The 12,265-nt window shown below is 41.4% G+C and overlaps 1 protein-coding gene across 2 annotated transcripts; it reads left to right on the forward strand.

The window, feature by feature from the left end:
* Positions 1-1,216: 1,216 nt before the first annotated feature.
* Positions 1,217-11,960, forward strand: fgf13b (fibroblast growth factor 13b). 2 transcript variants are annotated; one of them, XM_039004848.1, is made up of 5 exons: positions 1,217-1,247; positions 8,085-8,195; positions 8,402-8,505; positions 10,840-11,038; positions 11,583-11,960. In XM_039004848.1, the coding sequence occupies exons 1-5, from the start codon at positions 1,217-1,219 to the stop codon at positions 11,723-11,725; spliced, it is 588 nt and encodes a 195-aa protein (XP_038860776.1). In that variant the 3' UTR covers positions 11,726-11,960. The 2 variants fall into 2 exon arrangements, with proteins under 2 accessions (XP_038860776.1, XP_038860775.1); XM_039004847.1 differs by lacking the exon at positions 1,217-1,247 and adding an exon at positions 5,977-6,181.
* Positions 11,961-12,265: the final 305 nt, after the last annotated feature.

The raw sequence follows: 12,265 nt of genomic DNA on the forward strand, positions 1-12,265 counted from the left end.
CTGAGATGAAGTTAAACCGTAGTTTAAATGGTAGAGATGAATGGAAATGGTTTCCGGGAAGCTGGCTATTGTGTCTACATTGACGTTTTCCCCAATGACTGTGGAAATGTTTATGTTCGTGGGAGTTAGACTTTATATTAGAGTTACCTAATGATAGACAGGGTCGCAATATGACTGCAGCTTACAGATTGTACTTTATATACTATATACTATATAGCCTACTATATAGCCCACACTAATTATGACTAATTCTAATTATTGAAAGATCTTTTATCATTTAATAGTTTCTCTAATGCAAAACCGTTGGCCTGTTATTCACCACGATGACGACCATCTGTGTCGTAACAGGAAGAAAGAGCATGCTAATATAATTGTCCCGAGCTGTAGGCCTAATAAGACTTCCTTATTACTTCTGGATTTAATGAGTTGCTAGTAAAATCTTTAAAGCTGGAATCCTTAATGGTGAAACTGCCACATTCGTTTTGCGATATTACAACAACAAAGAAGTTACTGCAAACAATGAACACGTGCAAAAGAACAGAAACATATACTGTAGATTTTGTTTGCCATGATGCGCAACGTTCCCCCAGCGCTCTCCACCTCTGCTTCATCAACACAAAAACAATAACAACTGCTGTGGGGCAGAAAGTGGCTCTGTTCCCCCCTACTGCAGAATCCATCTTTAAGGGGGGTGGATTGCTTGGCCTCCCCTTTATTTCCACGGCTATTGTGGGAGTGTTGTAGTCTATGTAATGGATACCTGCGATCTATTTGATGTTTAGATCAATTCAGCCATGAAGACATCAATGTCACAGTCCATAACATTCACACTTTACAGTATATTTAATGCCAGGGTGAATAAAATGAACATTTGCCATAACAAAGGATAGACTTCCAAGCCAGTATATGCCATGTTATGTTTGTAAAGGGTTTCCTTTTCCTGCACATCAGCGTAGGCTACAGTGGCCCAGTAATGCATGTTTTTCCCCGATCAGCGATACCTTGGGATAAATCATTAACGAGCGTTTCTAAAGTCATAATAATGGCCTTCCATTAATGCTCTATAATGATCTCCTATCACAACCACGTGCACAGATTTAATGGATGGAATGCCTTTGAGAATTGTCGGTTTAAACTTCGGAAAGTCCTCTTCCCTTTCACTGTGCATATCGGGGAAGTGCTGAAACATTAACAAAGGACTCTTCTTTGGCGAAGCATGACTTTCCCTCTGCGGAGATCAGCGTCAGGTACGCTCACTTAAATACATTTTATTGTTAAAATATAGAATCATCTTTATGTTTTTAAAATAAAATAGCAAAAAATGAGTTTTGGGGGGGGAGGAGGCCCCGATTTAGCTAAAAAGTATCGTACTTTTCCCATTCAATTCAATAAAATATTAGGCCTAGCCCACACTCTTAGCAAAAAGGGTTCCAAAAGGGTTCTTCGACTGTCCCCATGGGAGAACCATTTTGGTTCCAGGTAGAACCCTTTTGGGTTCCATGTAGACTCTCTGTGAAAAGGGTTCTTCATGGAACCCAAAAAGGTTCTATGTGGAACCAAACGGTTTTTACCTGGAACAAAAATGTGTTCTTCAAAGGGTTATCCTATGGGGACAGCCGCAGAACCCTTTTAGGTTCTAGATAGCACCTTCCTTTCTCAGAGTGTACTGAGCCTACATAGCCTAATGCTCTTGTTCGCATACTGTAGGTTGAAGTAGTTTTCCCCTCCTGGAGTGCCTGTTGTGAGTATGAGTGCTGTCCACGGTGCTGATCTTAGAGTAACGGTCCCTGTCCATTGTGCTGAGCTCAGAAGTAACATCCCTGTCCCTGGTGCTGATCTTGTGACGTTTTTGCTCACGGTGCTAATGTAGTGACATTCCCTGTAAAATATAATTGAATAGATATTTCATAGAAATAGTAGTGTCCGTTTGCGCTGTCCAAGGTGCTAAAGTTAAGTGAAGCTCCCTGTCCAAGGTACTGAAGTCATAAGTGACACTCCCTTTCCAAGGTGCTGAAGTTACAGATGACGCTCCCTGTCCAAGGTGCTGAAGTGACATTTTGTTGCTTTCCTGCGATATTTGATGTTAACATTTTTTATCTAGTCACAGTTTAACTGTTGTTGTTGGTATGGTTGAGGTTGTTATTTTACTCTTGATAAGAGAAGGCAAGAATTAGGTCATTCTAAGTGTGAGTGATTCTCTATGAACTGCAGGTGACGCAATTGAAGAAATTATATGTGTTAAGGGCCTTAGAGAGGGCAATTGAACACCAGAGGAAAGTAAACAGAAAATCAAAACAACAGTGCCACTAGTATAAACCTAGATTTATACCACGAATCAAGCAACTTAAAGGGCTTTAAAGTGGGGTTATAATTTTATGGAAATCATTCATCCAAATACAAAGAAAGTTGTAATAGGGGGAAGTTATACTCGCCTACGTGGACATTTTATTTCACACTAGATCTCATGAAATCTCAATCGAAGAATATGATTGATTATTCTTTAATTATTCATCCAAATAAAACTAGGAGGTGCCATTCTTTGATCTTTGAACTTTCATTGACATGAAAGGACCTATAGGATATATGGCGCCAAATCCGAAACCACAACTACATTTAAATGCGTTTCAATCTGATGACGGATGTGGTTATTACCTGAGTGAAGACAGGCAAGGCATTGAACGTTAGATAAATGTTACCTCAAGATGAAGACCTATACCATAGTCCTTCTGGAAACCGACAACATCTCGGTTTATGTTCTCGGCGCTTCGGGAATGCACCAATTTCATTAACCTTTTGGAAAGTATATTATGCAGATTCATATCACATGACCACATCCCTGTTGGAGAGGGGACAGGGAGCTGAATGAGGCATGATCTGCCGCAAACAAGTTAGTCTTAGCAGAAAACACTCAACTGGATACAACTCCCTCTCCTGATTATTTTTGCGATGAGGACATATGCCACATCAGAGCTATCTATATATATATCCCTGGATTTATACGATACAACGTTTTCTTGAATTGTTTTTTGGATCAGCGTCTCATGCCTTGCCTGCCAGATGCTTATATTCAGTTACCTGTTTCTCCTAATCAATTTGGACAAGACTCCTGTCTATTGCGCAATTCATACCGCAGAGTTAGGGAGGTGAAAGGAGTAATGGAACCACTAGTATTCTGCCAGCAGCACAAATTATGGCGTCACTTTTTTATATGGTAATGAGGAAACCTTCAAAATATAAGCCCACCACTTTTCAACATAATTTTCATTCAGCCATGAAGACATCAATGTCACAGTCCATGACATTCTCCATTTACAGTATATTTAACGCCAGGGTGAATAAAATGAACATTTTCCATAACAAAGGATAGACTTCTAAGCCAGTATATGTTTGTAAAGGGGTTCCTTTACCTTCCTGCATATGAGGTTGAAAAGTGTCCTTTAATAATGAAATGATATTTAAATATACATTTGTTATTTATTTAATGTAGTGGTGGGCACCAATTTTGATAAGTCGACGTGATATCGATATTGTTTGATATCGATACGAGCAAGGCGTATCGTGATATTGGTTTATTCCTCAGTGTTCTGTAAAAAAAAGCTTACATAACTCGTCCTGCATGCGCAATGCCCTCCAACAGACCTTCTCACAGGCTGCTTCTCATTCTTTAGAAACCTAACACTAAAACAGGCTCCTTAGCATACTTAGTAGCCTGCTGATGGGCCATCAACTGTGGATGGGGTTCCCATTGTATTTAAAACTGTTTAGGTAGGTTTATGCCACCATAACACACCTGGCCCAATGGGAACTCCACAAGCAGTTGTCTGGACTATACAGAAAAGTGAACATTCAACCCAGCCGCAATGTATTATTCTACAAACCGACATATCCATTCTGAATCGAAAAATGCAACTGATGTCGATATAGATTTTCCATATCGGTGCCCATCATTCATTTTATTCATTTATTCAATGAGTGATTGAAACGAATCATAGACCATGCAGACCATGCATTTTTAGCCTCAACATTTTATGAAATGGGGGACTGAAACTAATGAGTGTATCCTAGTGTGTTAGAACGGGAATTAACTGACGCGTTTTATCAAATAAATTGCAGTGGTTCTCAAAATATTTTCTCTTTCGACTGTTATTGTGGATTGTCTCACGTAATTCACTTTAAACTCAGAAAAATGCCTTTGCTGACCTTCATAGATAATCACCATAATATAAATTGTAAATGATCTTGTCTCTGTTATTGTTTTTGAAAACGAGTTGATAGACCTTTACTGTATACTGCTAACCTTGTTAGATAAGCAACACATAAAGGCCTGTAACGTGTAAATAATTGTGTCCATTGCTGTTCTGAAAGTGTGTTTATACTGTGTACTAATAGCCCGGTTGATATTCATTACGTTTAACTTGTAAATAAACACCATTTTCATTTTGAATACAATGTTTGCAAGGTGTGTTTGTTTTTCGAGTGTTGATAGTTCCGTGTGTATATAGGCATTGACTTCAGGACCATGGATAGCACCAGATCATTGTAAGGCGGTTTAACCTACAATGTTCATATTAAGTAGTTGAAATACTGAGGGTTGTTAATAGAGGTAGTCTTCATACATTTCAGACCCACATTTCACGACACAGGTACTCTACTTTTTATCTACAGCCAAAAACGTCTTCGGTGTTTCAAGTACAGCGTCATCAATGAATTGCAGTGCATTGAGGAGGAAGAGAAGAAAGTGCTGCTGGGTATTTAGACCACAGTCCCCCATTAAATGGCACCATATATAGATAAACTATATGATATATCTTTCTCTATAAGCCAATATGTAATTGCTGAGGACCAATGGATTGGTTGGAGTGGAAAGTGCTGCTGGGTATTTAGATCACATTTCCCCATGAAATAACACCATATATAGATTCTACAGACCCCACTGAGTAATTCCAATCACCCTTTTACCTCGGCACATTGGATCGTTTTGTCTATATAAGCCAATATGTAATTCATACACAGTGTATGGAGAGGGTGGAGGAAGGAGTCACTAGCACTCTGTATTAAACCCATTGCCCAGACCAATTTAAGTTTTGCAGACTCTATTGAGTAATTCCAGTTACATATATTTGTATTTTATTAAAAGTGTATTTCTTTAAATATAGTCTACACAATAGCTTTCAACATACCAGTATTGGTGTAAACCTTCTAAAGTGGTTGCAATGCTGTGAAAAACACTTGTACTGCACTAGAGTGCTAAAAATATATATATATTTCTCAAGTTTAGCGTGTCTTTGCAGGGGGACTCTTATTTTTAAATTTAAAAAATCTGTGCTCTTGCAGCCAGCATAATATCCTGCTGCTAGGAGAACGGTAATAGGGGAACCTCTGCACCAAAATGAGGCTAGACTCTCTCTCTCTTCTCTTCTCTCTCTCTTTCTCTCCTCACAGCATAACATACATGATTTTTATACCTCATGGCTTTAACAGGTTCTCTTTACCGTAAGCCATACTGTATGTGGCATTGGCTCCAACCCGGAGGAGAGGATTGCTTGTGGTTGCTGCATCAATGGCACACACAACTATGACAAGAGTTGTTTCATTGACTGAAAAACAATTTGAGGACTGCATTTTTCTCACGCAGAGCGGACACATCACAGCCATTGTGTGCATGCAAGAGAAGCTGCGGTGATCAACAACAAATCAAATGTCTAAATTGGAGGGACTAGCTGTTGATTCACAGCTGAAGGTGCCCAAGGTTTTTCCGCTTGGAATATCCAGAATCTTCTTTTCCAGCTTTGACAATTAAAATGTGTAGGCTAATATAATGATTTTATTACACGCTTGAAGGCTATCATGGATTATTTGGTTGACTTAAAAACAATACTACAAAGACTGCATTGGATAATATTCATTGTTTGGTGAGCGGAGGATCTCGAATTTTCTCCTGGGACGTTTTGTCATCACCAAGCCGCCAAGCTGGCTATGGCCGCGGCGATCGCCAGCTCCCTCATTCGGCAGAAGAGGCAGGCGAGGGAGCGGGAGAAGGCGAATGCCTGCCGCTGCGCAAGCAGTCCGGATAATTGCAAAGCAGGGGACAGAGGACCCTGTGAGAAACCGAGCAAGCTGAACGTGTTCTCACGCGTCAAACTCTTTGGCTCTAAGAAACGGAAGAGAATAAGGCGACCAGGTGTGCTCTTGAGTGTGATCTTTCGACTTAACACAAAAAAACGGTCATCATAACCATCATCATCATCAGCGGTGTAGTGATGCCTGGAGAAGTGGGTATACTTTCATTTTGCTAATAGTTTCCCAAACGGTCAGCCCGGCGAAAGGAAAGGTGCCCTGTGTGAAAAATTCTATGAGAAACAGTGACACACTCTGAATGACCTAAAATGATGAATCCCATATTGGTCTTTCACAGTCAGGCCAACCCAAGCCGTACTGTGCAATTAGGCTAATTGTAGGCCTAATATTGAAACAGATAAATGAGGCTGTCAGAAATGTACAGGTTTAGAATTTTTCCCAGTTTCTTCAGGTTTTTGGTCTCACAGTCACACTTTTTTAATAGAAAAAAAAACAGACAACATTTGATGTTCTAAGTCGATAACAAACCTTAAACCAGATCAGGAGACCATTTTTGAGGTTTGGGAAAAATCTAAGAATTTTAGATTTTTAAGTGTAGTTACCCTTTAATTCAAGTGTGCAGGCACCTAGCACTGTTGTTTGGTTAGTGGTGTTTCTGTAGCACATAAGATGGAGTTTGCAAAAACAATTGCCAATGCATTGATGCAAATAATCATGATATCATTCTGCTAGGTAGGCATAGGCTACTTTGTAGCTATTTAATATTTAATTGAGAAGGTTTATGGGGAAACCTTTTTCGTCTACCAGAAGCCAGTTAGGCCTATCATCACCATCGTTAAATTTTTCCTGTTCCTTAATTGTTAAAACCTGGATGTTTTACTTCATATTATGAGGCATGTCTTACCTTGCTTTAAAGTAGCCTATAGCCAAAATCCTACCATAGAAACATGGAGGCAATTATTTTATAAAGACTTCCTCATTATGCGTTCTCCTGTTCTATTGGTTTTCTTTCCACTTTCTTTCATTGTCTATAAGCCAAAGGCATTATCCTAGTCATATTAGCATCCCATGATAGTTGTTGCATCTTTAGATCTCCCCTCTTTCTATATTTCTGCTCACATGTGCAGTGCGCATTTTTAGAACTGTATTTATCCGCAAATTGCATTTCGGAACATTTGCAAATAGGCCTACCGCTGCACCTAAAATGTGAACAAATAATAGTTTACCAACATTTTAAGATAAACATTCTGATCTGTTCCATTAGCCTTATTCATTGATATTGGCACGCACCTCCACCACACTACTTTGATACGCAGCGTGGGGACTACGAAGTGAGTATACGCAATGCCCGCTGAAAAATAAGTCGGTATACCCTTCACTACACCCCTGATCATCACCACGAACACCAACAGCACCACTTCTATCCCACCACTCAACACTTTAAAATGTGAAGACCTTGGAGTAATGACACCTCTGTCCAAATGGTGATGTTATAGCATAAGAAAGACAACCTTATTTGACGACCTATTCCATCAAACTCTGGTGATCCTGCAAGTCCATGCACTCATCAATTCATTACCTCACTCGAACACTTAAGACACCAGCAATACATTCCGTGTCATTATCGGATAAGTGCACAACACCTTCGCATTTCCATGCTTCTGTTGTGCATGAAATTATCATCTAAACAAGAATTACATTCAAAATACATTGTACCGTATCCAGAAAGCTAGTGCACCTGTTTTTGAATCTATGAATTCGCTTTTTCCCCCTTTTTTTTGCATGGGCGGTCACCACGATCCCAGATAGCCATCACACTGTCTGGGTTTGTGCCATAGTGTGATGTCTATGGGATGCCTGAGGTTCTCCCGGAAAGTTTACTACTGACTGTGAAGCAGTGGCAAACGAGTAGCATTGGACTATAGACTTGGCATATGTCCAATCTCTCCTCTCCTCCTCTCTTCCCTCTCCTCCCGTTCTCCCGTTCTGCCCTGTCGTCTCCGCAGAGCCCCAGCTCAAGGGGATAGTGACAAGGCTGTACAGCCGCACAGGCTTCCACCTTCAGATGCAAGCTGATGGAACCATCAATGGAACCAAGGACGAGGACAACAGCCATGGTAGGACTATGTGCATTTGACTGTGTTTTTGCCTTTAATTCGTGCTGATTTCAGATGATTGTTATGTAGAATTCAAGAAGAAATGTAGGTTTGACTTTTTTGTTCAACATTTCCTGTAGCTGTATTTTCACTATTACATATTGAGTATAATGTTTCTCTTATACAGTATACTACGCACACTCTCTCTTTTGTATTCGACATTGCAGCTGTGTTCAACCTCATTCCTGTTGGGCTGCGAGTTGTGGCCATCCAGGGGGTTCAGACCAAGCTCTACCTGGCCATGAACAATGACGGCTTCCTGTATACCTCTGTGAGTCTCCTTCCTTCCCAACCACAACATTGGGTCTCCTACACGCTACACACAGTTTGTACAGTACATTCGGAAAGTATTCAGACCCCTTGACTTTTTCCACATTTTGTTACATTACAGCCTTATTCTAAAATGTATTAAATAAATGTTTTTCCTCATCAATCTACACATAATAACCCGTCCGGCCAAACTGAGCAATCGGGGGAGAAGGGCCTTGGTCAGGGAGGTGACCAAGAACCCGATGGTCACTCTGACAGAGCTCCAGAGTTCCTCTGTGGAGATGGGAGAAACTCCCAGAAGGACAACCATCTCTGCAGCACTCCACCAATCAGGCCTTTATGGTTGAGTGGGCAGACGGAAGCCACTCCTCAGTAAAAGGCACATGACAGCCCGCTTGGAGTGTGCCAAAAGGCACCTAAAGGACTCTCAGACCATGAGAAACAAGATTCTCTGGTCTGATGAAACCAATATTGAACTATTTGGCCTGAATGCCAAGCGTCATGTCAGGAGAACCTGGCACCATCCCTAAGGTGAAGCATGGTGGTGGCAGCATCATGCTGTGGGGATGTTTTTGAGCGGCAGCGACTGAGAGACTAGTCAGGATCCAGGGAAAGATGAACGGAGCAAAGTACAGCAAGATCCTTGACGAAAACCTGCTCCAGAGCGCTCAGGGCCTCAGACCGGGGCGAAGGTTCACCTTCCAACAGGACAACAACCCTAAACACACAGCCAATACAACGCAGGAGTGGCTTCGGGACAAGTCTCTGAATACCCTTGAGTGGCCCAGCCAGAGCCCGGACTTGAACCCGATGTAACATCTCTGGAGAGACCTGAAAATAGCTGTGCAGAGACGCTCCCCATCCAACCTGACAGAGCTTAAGAGGATCTGCAGAGAAGAATGGGAGAAACTCCCCAAATACAGATGTGCCAAGCTTGTAGCGTCATACCCAAGAAGACTCGAGGCTGTAATCGCTGCCAAAGGTGCTTCAACAAAGTACTGAGTAAAAGCTCTGAATTCTTATGTAAATGTGATATGTTTTTTATTTGTAATACATTTGCAAAAATGACAAAAAAACTTTTTGCTTTGTCATTATGGGGTATTGTGTGTAGATTGATGAGGGAAACAAGCAATTTAATCAATTTTACAATAAGGCTGTAATGTAACAAAATGTGGAAAAAGTCAAGGGTTCTGAATACTTTCCAAATGCACTGTATATCACAGTATAGTAATTACCTGTGTTACTGAGCTAGTTGATTGCGTTGAAGGTCACCTTAACCGTCATGTTAATTATATTTAAGAATCATTTGTTGGTGTGAAAACCCAAGTTGGTTTAATTTGTTATTGAGAGGGCTGGTTTGTATTCTGAAAGAGTTTCAAGTTACCATGGAGACACATGAGTATGGAAATGCTAACTTTAACCCTCTCAAGATGTTATTGTTATAGCTTTGGTAAGGTTATTTAGTCATCTGGATGGATATTGAATTTCAAACACTTTATTTAGATTCATAATGTTTATTTAAATTCCCTAAAGCATAGTATAGTCTTTTGTGTGTGTGTGTGTGTGTGTGTGTGTGTGTGTGTGTGTGTGTGTGTGTGTGTGTGTGTGTGTGTGTGTGTGTGTGTGTGTGTGTGTGTGTGTGTGTGTGTGCGTATGTGTGTGTGAATATGTGTGTGTGTGGTCACCATGAACATTGGTGTTGCTGGATATCTCTTGCCAGAATGTGGTTTTGTATCGATCTTCACCAATGAAAGTATTGACCTTTATCTGTCAATTGAATGAGTCAGTGTTTTCATACGGTGCAGTTTAAAAGTGACAATCTGAGCAAGCTGTGAGAGTGATGGATGGCTCGTGGTGGCTCCAGAAATCTGAGATTCCCATCCTAGGCTTATTCACATAGTATGGCAAGCAAGTTCAATTCAGATCATCAGTCAACTGAGGTCTTCGCATTGTAGATTTGCTGTCGGGCACTGTGTGGCCGGCCTATCCTGACTTGTACGCTGTGCACGTAAAAGGTTCCCAAGCATAGAACTGGAATTGGTCCCAACTGCATTTCAGCTCAGTCTTCTGTGCCGCTTTGAACCGATTCTGTCAGTGTTTCATTCCAGTTAGTTGTTCCATCCCTTCTGTCGTCATTTACTCCCCTTTGGGCATTTGATATGAATGGATAGCCTAGGTGAGAGTGAAATGGCTGAAACTAGGTGGAGCTTTCTTTCTTTCTCTCTCTCTCTTTCTCTCGGTCTGTCCATCTCTGTTTCCTCTCTCTTCATTTTTTCTCTCGCATACACACATTCCCACTCCTGTCTTTCTCTCCTCGCTGTCCCCCCTCTTTTAGGAGCACTTCACCCCAGAGTGTAAGTTCAAGGAGTCGGTGTTTGAGAACTACTACGTGACCTACTCCTCCATGATCTACAGACAGCAGCAGTCAGGCAGGGCCTGGTATCTTGGCCTCAATAAAGAGGGGGTCATCATGAAGGGCAACCATGTGAAGAAGAATAAACCAGCGGCCCACTTCATCCCTAAACCACTGAAAGGTAAGTGGGCCTTTTTCTGCGAGGCTTTGTGTATCTGTGTTGAAGTCTGTTGGTGGGAACCCTGAAGTGGCTCGTTAGAAAGACTATTTTTTGTGTTTTACGGAAGAATGTTTGTCAAAAGCATAATTAGTGTTGGGGAAGCTACTCTGGAAATATAGTTTACCAAGCTACCGGTTACTTCACACCGGCAGAAGTAAAGTTACACTAAACGACCCTTAAGAAACACATTGTTGACTTAACTAAAGTTACTTTGGAAAAGTAGTTCACTACATCCAAACTACTTTCGATGCCGATAAAGAAAGGAAATTTGGGCCTACTTTTTGCAAAAGAAGTAGTGCGTAGTTCCAGTAGTTAGCTACACCGCTAAATGGCAAACAAAGTATTTAACTACTGTAAACACCACCAAGATTTGAATGTAGTTCAACTACCACCAACTACCACCAAGCTGGAGCAAAATGTAATTACTACTCCCCAACACATAATACACATAACCAGACTTTACCTTTACCAAACGTGATCTCCTCTCTGCCTCTTTCTCTTCCAGTTGCCATGTACAGAGAACCCTCACTCCATGACCTGACCGAGTTCTCCCGCTCGGGGAGCGGTACTCCCACCAAGAGCCGGAGTGCGTCGGGCTTGCTGAACGGTGGAGGGAAGACACTGAGCCAGAACGAGCAGTCCACATAGCTGTGGGGATCAGCCTCGGGCAGAGGGCGGCTCTCCCAATCGTACAGTAAGCAGACTCAACTGATCCTCGTCAAACTGAACAGGTGGAGAGCAAGGACATTAGCTTAGTGTGTACTGAAACCACTGTGACAGACTATGACATCAACAATGAAATAAATCCATGAGCTTCTGTGGGTCAACTTTGCTATGAACTTTGATACAAAAGGCCTAAACCATTTTGCTGGTCAGGAGTATATATTCTTCCTTGGATTATTCTTGAGCATATGTAGCGTATTACCCATGTATATCTTTCTCCAAGGGTCTTGAGAGGGAGCGTCACTGGCCAGTATTTATGTGGTGCGTGATCGGTCGCTTCCATGCCTCCTAAAAAAAGCAATTTTTGGGGGGGTGTTTGAGTCCAAGAAAGGTGTACATATCTGCAAGTCTTCTGCCTCGGTCTGACTATCTGCCATATGCATTGCTTGCCAGCCATACCCATTGTGTTCATTTGTTCCTGTGTACCAAAGACTCAAACCTGTTTCTCTGGTTTTGCTGAAGACA

Source organism: Salvelinus namaycush, chromosome 12 (assembly GCF_016432855.1).
Source record: "Salvelinus namaycush isolate Seneca chromosome 12, SaNama_1.0, whole genome shotgun sequence".
NCBI lineage: Eukaryota > Metazoa > Chordata > Actinopteri > Salmoniformes > Salmonidae > Salvelinus > Salvelinus namaycush.

Excerpts from the sequence above, each read along its gene's own strand:
- fgf13b (XM_039004847.1), top strand. The coding sequence starts at position 5,977 with ATGGCCGCGGCGATCGCCAGCTCCCTCATTCGGCAGAAGAGGCAGGCG. Across the intron at positions 8,196-8,401 it reads GGACGAGGACAACAGCCATG|CTGTGTTCAACCTCATTCCT; the intron begins GTAGGACTATGT and ends TCGACATTGCAG. Across the intron at positions 8,506-10,839 it reads ACGGCTTCCTGTATACCTCT|GAGCACTTCACCCCAGAGTG; the intron begins GTGAGTCTCCTT and ends CCCCTCTTTTAG.